This window comes from Parasteatoda tepidariorum, chromosome 10 (genome assembly GCF_043381705.1).
Source record: "Parasteatoda tepidariorum isolate YZ-2023 chromosome 10, CAS_Ptep_4.0, whole genome shotgun sequence".
NCBI lineage: Eukaryota > Metazoa > Arthropoda > Arachnida > Araneae > Theridiidae > Parasteatoda > Parasteatoda tepidariorum.
The window spans coordinates 70,711,402-70,730,282 of record NC_092213.1 but is presented as its reverse complement, the minus strand read 5'-3'; the positions used below and the strand labels follow the sequence as shown (position 1 = coordinate 70,730,282).

The following is an 18,881-nucleotide window of genomic DNA, read 5'->3' as shown; positions in this document are numbered from 1 at the left end:
AAGATACTATTTAAATTTTTCAATAATGTTTTACTTTTTTTTTTGTAATTTTTTTAAGTGAAAAATGTGTTATTTTCTATTTTAAATTATATTTTGTGAAGAAGTTGCTAATGTGAGGCTTAAAGTAGCCAATCGGGGAAGTTTGGAGAATTTATGTGTTGGATGTTTATTCGTGATTGGAGGTGAAAGTATTGGTCCTTTTTAATTAGTTAAAAACGCGCGACACGGAAAAAAAAACATGCACGGAACAGCAAAATGCGCTTCAATCTAATCTTCTCATTTCAAATATTTTCCCCTACAGAATTTTCCCTACACAGGTACCTTTTTTTCCTAGAACCGTATAAGAGCTTTCACCCATGACGCGAGTAGTGCCTCCACACGGTCTTTCATAAGTAGTCCGCGCAGACTGCTTAAAAAGCGAATCAGTTGTGCGCATGTACCCAAAACCTTTTATAAAAGTAATTGAGAGAAATTTATCTTATATATTTGAGAATTGAATCTGTAGTGGTTGACAAGTGAATAAGGCAAACCAGTAATATTCATAAATAAAATAAATTTTTAGTCATATATTTGCTACCACTTTCTTATTTTAACTAGATTTTGTATTAAGTGACTAGTTCAGAAAGTGAATATCCTTCCCAGTGGTCTGATCGGACTACCTATAAAAAACCGTGTGGAGGCGTTGGTAGTGCTCGTTACTAACCATTACGGTCGAAAGCTTGCTCCCGAGCGGAACTCGTTTGCGCGCATTATAAAGCACGATTCGATTGCGAGCTGAACTCGTTCATAACCGTGAAAGGGTTAATTATGGTACAGTTTTTTAAATCCCTCTGTTGACTACCAGCTAAAAGAGCTTCCACCATTTTTTTAAATTTTAAATATGGTTATTACCTGTTAACTTACATTTCTATTAAAGACGACACGACGTTTCATATTTAATAGAACTAAAGACGTTTGAACTGGGAGCTTTAGCATCAATTTGGCGTGCACTTAGATAGAAACAGGCTTCCTCAAAAGAGATAATGTTTCTTTATTAACTTGCAACAGAGTATAGTTCAAAATTTTTTCTGAAGCATTTATACGCTGATTTAACGAATACAATTTTGGGAATGGAGTAATCAGTTACTTGAAAAAATCAGCAATGAAAACAAACTTTCATATGTAAATCGGGTCCTTATGATCAGAATTTCTCTTGAGATAACAAAACTATTATATTGACGCATAATTCTTGCTCTAGCAGAGATGCCAACTTGCTCCGGACAGCAAATATTAATTTTAAAGTGGTAGTTTATCAATTGTGATTCTTGGTTTAAATAAATTCAATTTAGTCGATTTTTATCCACCACTATTTCTAAATAATTCGTAGGCTTATATAATTCATCACTTCATTAATCTTATAGTACAAAGCTACCACAACGTTGTAATTTCATGATGAATGGGACAGTGGGCCGCTGCGCGGCCCAGGTGCCCAGTTGTTTTTAAATAAAGTAAGTAAGATCTTATGGTACAATTCATGACTTGTCCTGCCCATGCAGATATTTCGAGCCACCAACTGCCTTGAACTCCTCCTTTATCTTTCTTCCCTATGCCATTAGTACCAGTCGCCCTAGGGCATAATATCAGATTAAGAGGTCAGGTGCCCCCGAAACGCGGGCAGGCACCTTAACAAATCCAGATCGCCGATCTCATGGCATGCTGTACCTTTTAAAAAGCAAGCAGAAATAGTCAAATATTTGCAAAATTTACTTTGTAGTTATTTACCGTTTTCTTAAAATTATTTTGTCGTGTCCGGAACAGTTGGCATCTCTGCTCTAGTTAATTTGTCCCCACCACGGCTTCTTTTTCCATTTTATTACCAATCATATAAATTAGATTATTGTAACCGGGAAGCAACCCAACAGAAGCTGCAGACAGCCGAGGGGAAGGTGGATCCCCCACCGTGCACATATATTGCCATTGTTTTTTCTACATTAATGTTTGTGTCGTCAATGTTTGTGCCTAGACAACAAGCCTAGTCATGTACCTAGCCATCAGTCATAATGTTTCAAGTCATGTACTAGGTTATGTATTATGTACTTAGTCATCTTATCTTTTTGAGTGAAGTCAGATCTAATCAATCAGTAAAAGCTCACCAGGGCTGGTGCTCAGATACCAAAACAAATGTAACTAGGTGCAGTTATCTCATGAGAAATCTTTAAAAAAGTGGTAATCAACTTAAATCGACTATCGCTTTACAACTAAACTAAACGTTTGCAGTGGCATAGTAAATGTTATTTCGTGTGGAGCGAAACTCTTTATTATCACTATATTACTTAATATAGTGATTTCTTTATATGCTTACATACATATATATATATGCNTGGCCCTCTATGAGCTGTAGCGCTACTGAAAATTAGTAATTAGTCGTAGTATATATAACCGTATATATGTAACCGTAGTCGACTCATTTTTGACTTAATAAAATGATTGACTGACTATATATATATATATATATATATACAAGAAAACACGAAGAAAATTAAGAAAAACAATAAGTTTCATTTTGATGCGCATAAGCTGCAAGTAAACAGAACTCATTAGATAAGTTCAAAATGAAGATAAAACAAAGGAAAATTATAGACATATGAAAAGGGGGGGGAATAATAATGAAGAAATTAATAACAAACAACTGATTAAAAAAATGATTAAATATTTTTTAAAAAATCGGAAAATTAAAGATATAATCTCATCAGCCCACACGATTATATCCGTTTTTTTTAATCAGTTGTTTGTTATTTTTTTTTCATTACTATTCCCCCCTTTTTCATATGTCTATAATTTTCCTTTGTTTTATCTTCATTTTGAACTTATATATATATAAATAGATAGACATTGTCAGGAATAAATAAAAATATTAAATAGTTAAATGATTTCGTATATTTAATAAATTATTCTATCATCAAAAATATCATGAGCCTCGAGATACTTTTGGATTGAGCGCGCAGATACTTTATGTTTTTATCTTACTATGATACTCACTGATTTTCTCCCTGGCACGAATTAATCACTTACTAATGTCACTTGTGTATCACTTTATGTCATTCACTGTCATTTTTGAAATCCATTAGTTGTGCAAACTTTCACAGCTCAAAACTTTTGTTTTTAAATTTAATAACGTGTTTATAGCTCCTGGATACTATGATCTGGATCAAGTCTTTAAGAAAATGGAAGGATCAAAACCCCGTTACAGTTATTCATTTGGAGAGAAGCATCGCATGATGGATGACACACCAGGTAATCAAAACATCTAATAAAAGAACACAAAATATTACGGCATGTTAGAATAAAAGCATTTGTTTTACATTAGAATTTTATTAGATTTTCAATATATTCAGGGGTAGAACAAAATTAAGGAGACATGCTAACTCTAACTCTATGAAAATAACTTCATAGTTTTGGAAGCCTTCCAGAGGCAAAGCTCTTGGCACAGTTTGGGAGAAGCTTTAAGAAACGGTGTCCTTTTTAACAGTGCAAAATTCGGATCGACCAAATTGAGGAGAGGAAAATAGTAACTTCTTTCTAAATTTAATGCCAAAAAATTTTTAAATCATGTTATAGGATTACGAAAGTTTTCAAAGGATAATTGCAAATTTAAATTCTGGGTAAGGAGTACTTACCCCGGGGGCTATCTGCTTCTTCATCGAAATATAATAGAATTAAAGAAGGAATGAGAAGATTACGTTAGTAAATTAAAATGATAAAGAAAACAAAGTTTTTTTACCTATTGCTACTCACACAAATTCAGGCTAGTGTGCTGACATGAAACTAAAATGTAATTAAAAAATATTATCACTAAATAATTTTAACAATTAAATTAGTAATCATAAGATGCATTACAATCGTAATTGAGAATCCTCAGCCTCTTGAATGCAATTGTAAATTCGAAATTTTGCTAATATTAAGAGTTATCGTATAAAAAATATAATATTTTTAAATATTTCAGCTGCAGGTTATTGCGATCCCGATTCCGGCTATAAGAATCAGCAAGATGACCATCTGCAAGATAACAAAACCTACACATGCGGGCATAAAGGTTTACATCAAAGTGTTGATGCAACCCCCGGTATAGTTAAAGATTTATTTCCTATTAAAAACTTATATTGATAACTGATTTAACTGATGACCAAACTGAGGAGAAGAAGTTAATAACTACTTTCTTACTTTAATACCAACAAATTTTGAAATCATGTTGTAGCATAAAGATATTTTTCAAAGGATAATTGCCAATTTAAATTCTTGGTACAGAGTACTTAACCCAGGGGCTATCTGCTCCTTCATCGAAATATAATAGAATTAAGGAAGGAATGAGAAGATTGCATTAGTAAATTTACATGACTAGCTATTCAAAGTTTTTTTAAAGCATTGCTACTCACACAAATTCAGGCTAGTGTGCTGACATGAAACTTATATTTATTCAATATTATTAACGCTAAGAAATTTTAATAATTAAAGTTGGTAATTATTATATGCATTACAATAGTAATTGATAATCATTAGTCTTTTGAATGCAAAGTTTAATTTGAAATTTTACTAATATTTACAGTGAGTCTTATGAAAAATATAATATTTTCAAATATTTCAGCTGCTGGTTATTGCGATCCAGATTCCGGCTATAAGAATCAGCAAGATGACCATCTGCAAGATAACCCAATCTGCACATGCGGACATAAAGGTTTAAGTCGAAGTGCTGATGCAACCCCTGGTATAGTTAAAGATTTATTTCCTATTAAAAACTGATATTGATAACTGATTTAACTGATGACCAAATTGAGGAGAGGAAGTTAATAACTTCTTTCTTACTTTAATACCAAAAAATTTTGAAATCATGTTGTAGCATTAAGATATTTTTCAAAGGATAATTGCCAATTTAAATTCTTGGTACAGAGTACTTAACCCAGGGGCTATCTGCTCCTTCATCGAAATATAATAGAATTAAGGAAGGAATGAGAAGATTACATTAGTAAATTTACATGACTAGCTATTCGAAGTTTTTTAAAGCATTGCTACTCACACAAATTCGGGCTACCCTTATGAAATATCGAGGTATAAATGAGGTATATTTTAAAGATATAAAGGAGGTTGTTATTTAAATACGTCGTTAGGTTGAAAAGGGTGTGAATGAATACCTCAAACTCAAATATACCTTAAATATAACTCCAGAGGTATATATGTTTCAACCTGAAGTGTTTAATTTTACATCTGTGGAGAGGTAGATATTTAGTACTTTAAGGTGTTTCGTTTTCAACCTTAGGTTATTACTTACCAACCTGAAGTATATTTTTTTATACTTGTGGAAGCATTTATTCAACAACCTAAGGTGTTTCATTAAACACTTCAAGTTATTATAAATCTTCCTCAGGTGCATTTTTGACAGTTGGAAAGGTAACTTTTTACTAACTTGAAGTGTATTATGTTGGACCTCAGGTAATTATATTTCTTCCTTAGCTATCTAATTTTATGATTGTAGAGGTATTTATTTATCAGCCTATGGTGTGTCGTTTTACATTTCAGGTTATTATAAATCTACCTCAGGTGTATTTTTTAACAGGAAAGGTAATATTTTTCCAACGTGAGGTGTATTATTTTCGACCTCAGGTAATTATTTTTCAACCTCAAGTATAGATTTTTATGCTTCAAGAGGTATTTATTTATCAACCTATGGGTTGGCGTTTTATACATGAGGTTGTTATAAATCAACCTGAAGTGTATTTTCGACACTTGGAAAAGTTATTTTTTATTAACGTCTTGTGTTCCATGTTCTACCTTAGGTTATTATTTCGTAACCTCAAGTATATATTTTTGTAATTTTAGAAGTATTAATTTATCAACCTAAGATGCGACATTTTACTCTTCAGTCTTATGTAGTTCAACCTAAAACTGTTTTTTTGGTACTTACGAAGCTAATAATTCCCAAACGTGAGGTGTTATACGGTCCACCTAGTTTAATAATTTTTAACTTCGCTATATAAAAAATATAATATATATGAAGATATTATGTACATTATATGAAGAATAATGTATATCATTAAATTTTTTTACTCGTGGAGATCTTCATTTATCAACCTGAAGTTTTTAATATTAAACCTTCGGCAGTAATTGCTTCTTTTGTTAAGCTGTAAAAGAAAGTTTCAAATGCATAATTCTTCTGTAATTTTAAAAAATTTAATTAAATCATCTTGAATATCCAAATTCTACAGTTAGGAAAATTTATTTATGGGAACTCATATTTTTAGAAGATAGTTGTCGAAAGTGCTTGAATTTTCAAAGCTATAAAACAACAAATTTAAATAATCACTCAGCTGAAATTCAAATTACTTTTATTTGAAACTAAAATTTCATTTTTTATACAAACCCACAAAATTATTTCAAATACTGTTTCCGTCTGCCTGTTGAAATTTGTAATTATTGGATCCTAAAAGGAAATAAATATGAATTAGTAAGAAAGTCATATTTACAGTAATAGTGGCAGGTTCTAAAATATTATAAATTGTTTTTTGTTGTGATTTAACTTAACTGGATGAAATCAATTTTCTTTTTCAGAAAAATAGCATTCCTCTTCTGCCATTTCTTTTCAATCCTCGTAGCTAAAAAGCATGACAGGTACCACAGCCACAAAGTAAAATACACTGAAAAAAGTATTAACATTACAACATTTACAGAAATTCAAATATATAATTCCAAACTTATTATGCAATTTTAACGCTTTTTATTTTCCTATTCATCTGATATCATTACGGTACTTGTAAGTTTGATAATTAGATTTTCTTTCTATTTTTCTTACAAATCTTTAAACTCAATAAACCTAATCTATATTTTTAAACTTTTTTGTCAGACTTCATGAAACTAATAGCTTTTTTATAAATTTTTGATGCTGATTCTGAAAAGGACTTCCGTTATTGTCAATCACATCAGAGTTTCTTAAAATATAGTTATTTTAATATTTCTTAATCAATGTAATCAATAATCAACAATCGTTTAATGAATTGAAATTTGTAAGTTATGTGCCAATTTTTATTCTTTTTTAAACTCAATCTAATAGGACCGATTTCAAGCTGATAAGGAGCATTTATTTTAAAGTTGTGAGCAATTTTAAGAGAGGAAAATATCTAAGAAAGAATGATTTGAAATAATACTTTTAAAAGAAGTTGAGTATAATATCTCCTATATAACTTATGATACCGAGCAAAATAAAACTAGTAGTTAGGTGATAGAAACATTTGTTTAAATATGAAAACGCATCCCATAGGATGAAATTCAAAAAAAATTCATACAACTTTCAGCAATAAATGTTTTTATTTGTAATTGATTTTATTCAATTCAGCATTAAAATTGCATAAGAAACTATACTAACTTATTTCTGAAAAGTTAAAGATTTTCGAAATTCGCTAATTTTTGAAGTAGTGAATCATAAAAAGCTGCAAAATATGCTCATAACCTTGAAACAAATAGTTATAGAAACATGAAATCGGGTTTTATTTAATTATGCCCAATATTCTAATAAGTAATAACAATCTGCTTAGAAAATAATTAACGTGGGTAATTTGTGAAAAACTAACATTTAGTGAAAAATAGCAGTTTTGTGATCAAACATGAAAAAGTGAGCTAGTACAGTTACTAGCTCTCAATTATCAAATATCTAGCAAACTATTGTAATCAACAATTACATAAATACTGTAGTTTATTAGGAGAGATTAATTTTTCTTTTTGGTATAAATTCAGAACAATTTCCCAGGGGAAGGCTGAGCAATAGCTTGCAAGCCACCTTTCTTCGCTGCTGCACATATGCTATTTACAGCCTAGGTCATCTCAGCAATATCAGAGAACTGTGGATAAGCTCTGTTAAAAAAAAAATAATANTAGCTTGCTAGTCACTTCTTCTTCGCTGCTGCACATGTGCTATTTACAACCTAGGTCATCTCAACAACATCAGGGAACTGTGGATAAGCTCTGTAAATATATATATATATATATTACAAAAAAAAATTGCATGTTAATCAGATTTAAAATGCAGTGTTATTATACATATTTTCACTCATAAACAACAATATAAACTTCGCCTACAGATATCCAAGCAAACGATCACCATACAGCTATAGTAGAATTTCAAAGCAAAATTGCTGTTTTAAAAATCTTTCAATTTTCAACGATTTATTTATAAGAGAAATTATGAACATTTTACTCAATTAATCAGCTTGCATATTTGCTACGTTTAAATATATACATTTAAGCAAAATAAAAAAATAGTTATATTTGAATGAATAACAAACGATAAAATATACTATGCGTAACCTGCTGTAACGATTCACCAGTAACGTTACCCAAAACAGCGACGAGAAATATTCCGATTGTTCTCTCTTATTACAATAGACTACAACAATAGCCTTTAAGAATATCCTCCAACTTAAATCATTTAAGATCAAGACGCGTCCTTAATACAAAAATACTAAAATTTGAGAAATTGAAGCATATTTGATTAAAAGTGATAAAACTAAATTAATAAATGTCAAACACACTTACCGAATTTCGAATAGACTTTCGATTTTCAACACAAACGCCATTTGCCAGCTCGCACGGAACTCTGGGAAGTGAGCTAGTTAATATGAAGTGTACTTTAAACAAACTGAAAATAAGCTTAGGTATAAATAAAATGACTTCATACACCTCAATAAATACCTCACTCTTTTTAGTTGAAATAAGGTATATTTTTTTATACCTCGTAAATACTTTACTCTCGTTAGTTGAAATAAGCTTAATTTTTTTATACCTCATAAATACCTCTTTTGTTACAAGTATCAGAAAATCAACCTGGTATACCTTAAAAATAACCTTATCAGCCAAACTGATTTGAAGTGAATTTTAAACAACCTCAAAATTAGCTGAAGTTAATCTAAAACAACCTCCTATGCCTTAATTACAACATTAACGAGGTATAATTTTTATTGCTGTTTTCTCAGCAACCTTAAATATACCTCAAAACAACCTCGGTGCCTCAAAAAAATCTCAAATGTACCTTAAATATTCGTAAGGGAAGTCTGCTGACACGAAACTTAAATTTTATTAAATAACATTAACACTAAGGAATATTAAAAGTTAAATTAGTAATAATTAGATGCATTACAATAGTAATTGAGAATCATCAGTCTCTTGAACGCAAAGTTTAATTTGAAATATTGCTAATATTCAAAATAAGTCTTATGAAAAATATGATATTTTCAAATATTTCAGCTAATGGTTATTGCAATCCAGATTGGGGCGATAAGAATCAGCAGGAAGAACATCAGCAAGATAACCCAAGCTACGCATCATTTGAACATAGACATTCACCTCAAAATGTTGATGCAACCCCCGGTATAGCTAAAGATTTATTTCCTATTAAAATCTGATATTGATAACTGATGACCGAACTGAGGAGAGGAAGTTAATAACTTCTTTCTTACTTTAATACCAACAAATTTCAATATCATGCTGTAGGATAACGATATTATTCAAAGGATAATTGCCAATTTAAATTCTTTGTACAGATTACTAAGTCCGGGAGCTATCTGCTCCTTCATCGAAATATAATAGAATTAATGAAGGAATGAGAAGATTTCGGTAGTAAATTAACATGAGAAACTAAAAGTTTTTTAAAATATTGCTACTTACACAAATTTAGGCCAGTCCGCTGACAAGAAATTAAAATTTTATTGAATTATATTACCGCTAAGAAATTTTAACAATTAAATTAGAATTTTTAGATGCATTACAATAGTAATTGAGAATCATCAGTCTCTTCAATGCAAAGTTTAATTTGAAATATTGCTAACATTTAGAGTGAGTCGTTTGAAAAATTATAATATTTTCAAATATTTCAGCTGCTGGCTATTGCAATCGAGATTCGGGCTATAAGAATCAGCAAGATGAACATCAGCAAGATGAACATCAGCAAGATAACCCAAGCTACACATCATTCGGACACAAACGTTCACCTCCAAATGTTGATGCAACCCCCGGTACAGCTAAAGATTTATTTCCAGTTAAAAATTGATATTGATAACGGATTTAACTGATGACCAAACTAAAGAGAGGAAGTTAAAACTTCTTTCTTACTTTAATACCAACAAATTTTAAAATCATGCTATAAGATTACGATATTATTCAAAGGATAATTGCCAATTTAAATTCTCAGGTACAGAGTACTAAGCCCGGGGGCTATTTGCTCCTTCATCGAAATATAATAGAATTAAGGAAGGAATGAGAAGATTACAGTAGTATATTAACAGGAGAAACCAAACAAAGTTTTTTAAAGTATTGCTACTTACACTAATTCAGGCTAGTCCGCTGACATGAAACTAAAATTTTATTAAATAACATTATTGCTAAGGAATTTTAACAATTAAATTAGTAATTATTAGATGCATTTCAATAGTAATTGAGAATCATCAGTCTCTTGAATGCAAAGTTTAATTTGAAATATTGCTAATATTTAGAGTGAGTCATATGAAAAATTATAATATATTCAAATATTTCAGCTGCTGGTTATTGCAATCGAGATTCGGGCTATAAGAATCAACAAGATGAACATCAGCAAGATAACCCAAGCTACACATCATTCGGACATAAACGTTCACCTCCAAATGTTGATACAACCCCCGGTATAGCTAAAGATTTATTTCCTGTTAAAAACTGATATTGATAACTGATGACCAAACTAAAGAGAGGAAGTTAATAACTTCTTTCTTACTTTAATGCCAACAAATTTTAAAATCATGCGATAGGATTACGATATTATTCAAAGGATAATCGCCAATTTAATTTCTTGGTACAGAGCACTATGACCAGGGGCTATCTGCTCCTTCATCGAAATATAATGGAACTAAGGAAGGAATGAGAAGAATACGGTAGTAAATTAACATGAGAAACTAAACAAAGTTTTTTACAGTATTTCTTCTTACACTAATTCAGGCTAGTCCCCTTGAATGAAACTAAAATTTTATTAAATAATATTATTGCTAAGGAATTTTAACAATTAAATTAGTAATTATTAGACGCATTTCAATAGTAATTGAGAATCATCAGTCTCTTGAATGCAAAGTTTAATTTGAACTATTGCTAATATTTAGAGTAAGTCGTATGAAAAATTATAATATTTTCAAATATTTCAGCTGCTGGTTATTGCAATCGAGATTCGGGCTATAAGAATCAGCAAGATGAACATCAGCAAGATAACCCAAGCTACACATCATTCGGACATAAACGTTCACCTCTAAATGTTGATACAACCCCCGGTATAGCTAAAGATTTATTTCCTGTTAAAAACTGATATTGATAACTGATGACCAAACTAAAGAGAGGAAGTTAATAACTTCTTTCTTACTTTAATGCCAACAAATTTTAAAATCATGCGATAGGATTACGATATTATTCAAAGGATAATCGCCAATTTAATTTCTTGGTACAGAGCACTATGACCAGGGGCTATCTGCTCCTTCATCGAAATATAATGGAACTAAGGAAGGAATGAGAAGAATACGGTAGTAAATTAACATGAGAAACTAAACAAAGTTTTTTACAGTATTTCTTCTTACACTAATTCAGGCTAGTCCCCTTGAATGAAACTAAAATTTTATTAAATAATATTATTGCTAAGGAATTTTAACAATTAAATTAGTAATTATTAGACGCATTTCAATAGTAATTGAGAATCATCAGTCTCTTGAATGCAAAGTTTAATTTGAACTATTGCTAATATTTAGAGTAAGTCGTATGAAAAATTATAATATTTTCAAATATTTCAGCTGCTGGTTATTGCAATCGAGATTCGGGCTATAAGAATCAGCAAGATGAACATCAGCAAGATAACCCAAGCTACACATCATTCGGACATAAACGTTCACCTCTAAATGTTGATACAACCCCCGGTATAGCTAAAGATTTATTTCCTGTTAAAAACTGATATTGATAACTGATGACCGAACTGAGGAGAGGAAGTTAATAACTTCTTTCTTACTTTAATACCAACAAATTTTGAAATCATGCTATAGGATTACGATATTTTTCAAAGGAAATTTGCCAATTTAAATTCTTGGTATAGAGAAGTTAGCCCTGGGGCTATCTGCTACTTCATCTAAATATATTAGAATTAAGGAAGGAATGAGAAGATTACATTAGTAAATTAACATGAGAAGCAAAACAATGTTTTTTAAAGTATGGCTACTTACACAAATTCAAGCTAGTCTTCTGGCAGGAAACTAAAATTTTAAGTAATAAAATTAACACTAAGGAATTTTAACAATGAAATTAGTGATTATTAGATGCATCACAATAGTAATTGAGAATCATCAGTGTCTTGAATGCAAAGGTAAATGTAAATATTGCTAATACTGATAGTGAGTCGTATAAAAACTATAATATTTTCAAATATTTCAGCTGCTGGTTATTGCGATCCAGATTGGGGCTATAAGAATCAAGATGAAGCTCAGCAAGATAACCCAAGCTACGCATTCGGACATAAACTTTCACCTCGAAATGTTGATGCAACCCCCGGTATAGCTAAAGATTTACTTCCTATTAAAAACTGATATTCATAACTGATTTAACTGATGACCAAATTGAGGAGAGGAAGTTAATAACTTCTTTCTTTTTTTAATTCCAACGAATTGTGAAATCGTGCAATATTTTTCATAGGATAATTGCCAATTTAAATTCTGGGAACAGAGTACTTCATTCAGGGGTTGTCTGCTCCTTTATCAAAATATATTAGCATTAAGGAAGGAATGAGAAGATTACGTTAGTAAATTAATACATGATAAACAAAACAAAGTTTTTTTAGGAAAGTATTGCTACTCGCATATATTCAAGCCAGTGTGTTGACATGAAACTAAATTTTTATTCAATAATATTAACCCTAAAAAATTTTAATTATTAAATTAGTAATTATTAGATGCATTATAACAGTAATTGAGAATCATCAGTCTCTTGAATGCAAAGTTTAATGTAAATATGACTAATACTGAGAGTGAGTCTTATGAAAAATATAATATTTTCAGATATTTCAGCTGCTGGCTATTGCGATCCAGATTCGGGCTGTAAGAGTCAGCAATGTAACCCAAGCTACACATTCGGACATAAACCTTCACCTCCAACCTCCTTGATGCAATCACCGGTACAGCCAAAGATTTATTTCCTATTAAAAATTTTTATTTTTTATCACAACTCCATGTTACACAAGCATTTTCAATTAAACGAAGTTATTAAGTAACAATAATTTTTTTCCAAATTTGTTTAGTCTCAAACTAACACTTCCAATTTAAAAAATTTTTTTTGTTGCTGTATTTGTTAAAAATTTGTTCCTAGCGCAGCAAGTACAAATAAGAATAATACTGTGGCACCATGCTTATATCATTCCTGGCAGCCGCTACCTTTACGCAATATTTAGTTCTTCAAAAATGCCCATTCTCCGTTGCAAGTTAAGACGAGACCATTGCGGTGGAGGATATAAGTAATCGTACACGACTGCGCGTAGTTTCTTTTAATTTCTTTAAAAAATTATAAAACTATGCTTTCAAAAACAACATAAAACCTTTAAAAAGTGAAACATGTCAGATAATTCATCCCATCTATTAATCATAGAATTATTATAAAAAGAGAAACAGGTTATAATTTCGTGTTTATACTGAAATCCTAGGCGCCTCTTACAAAAGTTGGCACTTCTTATACTGACATGACTTAACAAATCAAGTGCGAGACAAAGAATTTTTACTTTTGTTTTACTGTAAAAGAAAATCGTCCGCGAGATATACATTTGAGCTGGGAGCTTAACATCAATTTGGCGTGCACTTGTATACAAACTTTCTTTTTCAATCGAGATAATGTTTTTTTGTTAACTTATTTGCAAGTATAGTTGCTAATTTTGGCTGAAGAATTTTTACTCAGATTTAACCAAATCAGCTTTGGGAATGGAGTAATCAGTAACTTGGAAAAATCAGCAACTAAAAAAAAACAGACTTTCATAGGTAAATTGAGATGCTTCTCTGTATGATCAGAATTTTTCTTGAGGTAGCAAAAATAAGATATTAATTCTTGCTTTATTTATAATTGCACCGTCCAAAAACTAGGCTATATGCCTTGTCATGTATCATTATGTCAAGTATATTACCTAGTTATCTATCATTATGTATTATGTTCCTAGCCATCTTATCTTTTTGAGTGATGTCAGACCTAGTGAATCAGTGAGAGCCAACTAGGGGTGGTACCAGAACTATTCTAACCAGTTTTTTTTTTTTTGAGAAATCTTTGAAAGAGTGGGAGTAATTGTCCTTATTCTGTAAGTTTTGCTCGCTATCAATTTATTAAAACATTAGCAGAAAGCGAAACAGTTATCATCCCTGATAATGTACCCAAGCTGCTTTTGCACTGATACTCACTGATATTCTTCCTGACACGAATTAATCACTTACAAATGTCACTTGTGTATCACTTTATGTGATTGCCTTTTTAAAGCACTTTTAAAATCCTTTACTTATGCACACTTTCACATCTCAAAACTTTTACTTTTAAATTTAAAAATGTGTTTATAGCGCCTGATCACTATGATCCCGATCAAGCCTTAAAGAAAATGGAAGGTTTAAAGCCCAGTTACAGTTACTCATTTGGAGCGAAGCATCACGTGATGGATGACTCACCGGGTAATCAAAACGTCTAATGAAAGAACACAAAATATTACTTCCTGTTAGAATAGAAGCATTTGTTTTACATTACACTTTTATTAGATTTACAGAATATTCAGGGGTTGGACAAAATTATGGGAACGTACTAATTCTAACTCTATGAGATCTCTACTCTAACTCTATACTAGCTTTACTCTAATTCTATATTAGCTCTACTCTAACTCTATACTAACTCTCTGTAAATAACTTTCGTTTTGCAGTAAATGTTTTGGAAGGTTTTACTTAGCAAAGCTCTTGGCACAGTTTGAGAGATCATGCTTTCGACTTTTAGAAATGGTATCTTTTTACCCATGCAAAATTTGGATTGACCAAATTGATGAGAAGGAAGGTAATAACTTCTTTCTAACTTTAATACCAATAAATTTTGAAACCATGCTATATGATGGCGATATTTAAAAGGATAATTGGCGATTTAAATTCTGGGTATGGAGTACTATCTGCTCTTTCATTGAAATATAATAGAATTAAGGAAGGAATGAGAAGATAACGTTAGTAAATTAACATGATAATATAATACTCTAATAAGTTATATACAAGAATGAAAATTACGGGATAGGGAAATTTTTTTATATAAATTGTGGGGGTATTTAAAACAGGAAAAGGAGCTTTTAATTCCTTAACGCCCATTTCAGTAGATGGAAATTTTGCATGGGTAAAAAGGGCACCTTTTTAACTGTTCTTTTAAATTGTGCCAGCTGTTTAACCATATAAAATCTTCAAAAACATTTGCTGCTATAAGAAAGATTGTTCACATAGAGTTAGTATAAAATTATTACCATATTTTTGTCCATCCTCTACACGTTGGAATTTTCTTAATAAATGCTTATAATTAACCATTTTGTCTCTTATTGCTTTATTGTGAGTGAGTCAATCGAGGTATCTGCCTTTCGGCACTTGCCTCTTCATCTAAGTGATATAGCTATAGTCAACGAAGGGGACGGGACGCATTGGGGATAAAAGTAATGGAAAATTACAGTCAATTATTTTTAAAATCTTATTGTATTCAGAATCCCTCAAAACTCCCAGAAAACATGTTATTACTTTTTTAGGAGGCAAAAAACTTTTACTTTCGTTTTCACCCGAAGTGGAGAGTCACTTGATTTTGAGATGCCAACTTGCTCCGGACAGCAAATAAATATTTTAAAGTGTTGGTTTAACAATTGTGATTTTTGGTTTAATAAATTCAATTTAGTAGATTTTTATCCACCACAATTTCTAAGTAATTCGTAGGCTTATAAAATTCACCACTTCATAATAGCTATGTCTGATTGGTTGGTTCTAATGCCACTTGCCACACGGGCAAGCCTGCTAGGTGAAACCGAGCAAATTTAAGGCAGAGTGTGCGATTCTTGTTTTTCAGTGGCACCATCTATGGCCAAGAATTCGACTTTGCCACATCATACGTCACACCTGTTTATAAGGTGTGACGTATGACGGCCAACGTTGAATACCTTTCGAAGATCTTACCCTGAGGACCCATCGTAATTTCGATCCTCTACAAAAGGGATGACTCCCCTGCTTTTGTACCCCGACGACCTGCGAAGGAAGTCGAGCACTTTACGGTAGAACAGATTAACGAGGACCCATACCGCACACCCTCAGTCCCAACGCAGGCCGATTAATGCGGTCACCCACCCGGTTACTGACGGCAGCTAGTGATGACTCAGTAGCTCCAGACTTCAGTCTTCTACTAGCAACCGTGTCTTTACGATCAGTCCACTGCGGGATCATGCGATGTAGAAAAAGTCGACAGGAGCGTATTTCATACGTCTCACCAGCATTTTCATTCGGTGTTAAATCTAATCTTAGCAAGTCTAATCTAAGCATTCTAATCTAAAAACTAAAAGCTTCACGATATACCTGGTGATTCAAACTATTTCAATCAAAACTCTGTTCTTATTTGCACGTTTTTCCATCGCATGTTTTTCCTTTGCACTATATTCTTTCGCATTTTCTCCAATAAACTAAAATAACCCGTTCGGGATCTCAATATCTTACAAACCAACATTAGAATGAGTTGATGCTGCCATCTGTTTGCTCAAAAAGAAAAAAATTTAACAAAAAGTAAAAAAAATAGCTGAAAATTTGTTTACTAAATTTTTGCTACGTTTTTTAATTTTTACTTCAGATTATCCAGTAATTATAGCTCGTAGAGTTTTCATTTTTCAGTCAAAAATTTGACTTGAAACATTTTAATTGTTTGTAAAGCTATTTGTGAATTTGCATTTAAAATATTAGCACAATGAATTTGTATTCCAACTCGTCATAAGGATAATTTTTCTTTGATATATATTGCTCAAAACAATTAAAACATATTGAGGTTGTGGGTTGATCTTGCACCTGGAGAATTGTTTGAATGATTGATATGTTATCGACGGACGTAGTAGGCTATATGAGATAAAAATGACACTTGTTTGGCAGGAAAAAAATGCGTTTTAATGAGCATTTGCGTACAAAAGGAAAAAAGAGTTTAAACTTGTGCATATGAGAAAAACAAATAAAAAGGTGTTTCCTTAACACGTTCACGCCGCGGTGACCCACCGGTGGGTCACGCTAGATTGTCTCATCTTAGCAGCGCACCGGAGTAAAAACTGGTAACAATAAATTTCATTTTTTAGTTTTTTTCCGGGAATAATAAAAATCCATAACTACCAATTGTTTTTAACGGATGCAATTTTTATATTGAATTGCTTCTTCGCCGTGATAAATTTCCTAACTGTGAATTGTTATTGTTGAGAATAGATTAACTCCTCCCGAATATTATCTAATATTGAAATAGTTCTTCTACCAGTATTTTCTCATTTCCCGGCGTGAACGTGTTAAAAGAAAATCGTTTATAGTAGGGGTATAGTATGGTTTCCCAGCAACGTTGAATACCTTTCAGGCATTGGAATATGTTAAATTATTTTTTGAAACCGTTCCATCCGATACTTTCAAAAGTATAGTATGTTTACTTCATAAAGAGAAACATGTTATTTTTTTTCAAAAAAAAACTATTTCCAAAAATCTGATTATGTTCATATTTTGTAAATATTTCATATCCATCAAAGAAGAAGGATTATTTTTCTGCTGCGAAAGTACAGCTTTATGTTTTATTTCATACTTTAAATAAAATCACTTATTAATTAATATCCTAATTCAATCCTATCCTAATAAAATCCTAATTATCTTTAGATCCTTACACTGAATCATACTACCGAAAACTCCGATAAGTAGATGTAAAGCTGCTCAGGATGTTATCTTATTTTGTTTATATGTTGTTCACTTACATCTTTAATTAGAATTCAATTAATCTTGATGTATTTACAGATTTGAACAGTTAATATTAATTAATCTCTATAAAATGAATTTTGTAAATCTTGACAGAATTTATTTCCTCTGAACTTTCCTTTATTTAATAAAACTTTATCAAGGCTTTTTAAAGACTTAAGTTTTATTTTTCAAGTTTTCAAGGACAATTTTTCGTTAATCTAGATAATCGTAAGTGATTTCAAAATATGCGTTTTAAAATCCAAATTACAAGGACGATTTAAAATATCGACGTCAATTTCACGCATACAAAGAGCCTACAACTTACATAAAAATGTTTAAAAGAAGTGTTCAATATTTTGCAGGGCTCGTAAAAACTTAGAAAGTTTACCCGTCCCCGAGGATGGCTTGTCCAGAAATGTACCCATCCTCCTCTGAAACTAACCCGTAGCTTCTAAATAAATAAAAATATAATTTTCTCTTATTTATTACAAACATTTATATAAATAGCATAATGAATTAATACTTACTAGGATTACATTATACAGTAATAAAAGAAATACTAGGTTACTAATAGTAACCTAGTATTTCTTTTATGAAAGAATTAATTTCTTTTGTAAAATAATTTAAATGACAAAGGTCAAGTTATCTGGATTGGCAATTTATCCGAGGGTACTGCATTTTTTAAATGAATCAAATATGCCGTTTGATGTACCCGTCCGCCTTTGCAACTAACCCGTAGCTTCTAAAATAAATATATAATTGTTTCTTATTTATTATGAATTAGTAGTTACTAGTTTTACAAATACTAGGATTACATTATACAGTAATAAAAGAAAGTATTTCTTTTATGAAATAATTTAATTCTTTTATGAAATAATTTAA

General features: G+C 31.1%; 1 protein-coding gene across 10 annotated transcripts in view; it reads left to right on the top strand.

Moving 5' to 3' along the window:
- LOC107452885 (uncharacterized) overlaps positions 1-15,583 on the top strand; it is a 48,353-nt gene extending 32,770 nt beyond the window's left edge. For 3 of the 10 annotated variants that reach the window (XM_043043390.2, XM_071186610.1, XM_071186611.1), the window contains exons 6-15: positions 3,983-4,102; positions 4,622-4,741; positions 9,265-9,387; positions 9,894-10,031; positions 10,551-10,673; positions 11,184-11,306; positions 11,817-11,939; positions 12,448-12,564; positions 13,068-13,183; positions 14,598-15,583. In XM_043043390.2, the coding sequence (XP_042899324.1) occupies positions 3,983-4,102; positions 4,622-4,741; positions 9,265-9,387; positions 9,894-10,031; positions 10,551-10,673; positions 11,184-11,306; positions 11,817-11,939; positions 12,448-12,564; positions 13,068-13,183; positions 14,598-14,630 (1,136 nt within the window). In that variant the 3' untranslated portion in view covers positions 14,631-15,583. The remainder of the gene's footprint in view (positions 1-3,982; positions 4,103-4,621; positions 4,742-9,264; positions 9,388-9,893; positions 10,032-10,550; positions 10,674-11,183; positions 11,307-11,816; positions 11,940-12,447; positions 12,565-13,067; positions 13,184-14,597) is intronic. The other 7 variants (XM_071186614.1, XM_071186613.1, XM_071186615.1 and 4 more) reach the window with 7 other exon arrangements.
- The last annotated feature ends 3,298 nt before the right edge of the window (positions 15,584-18,881 follow it).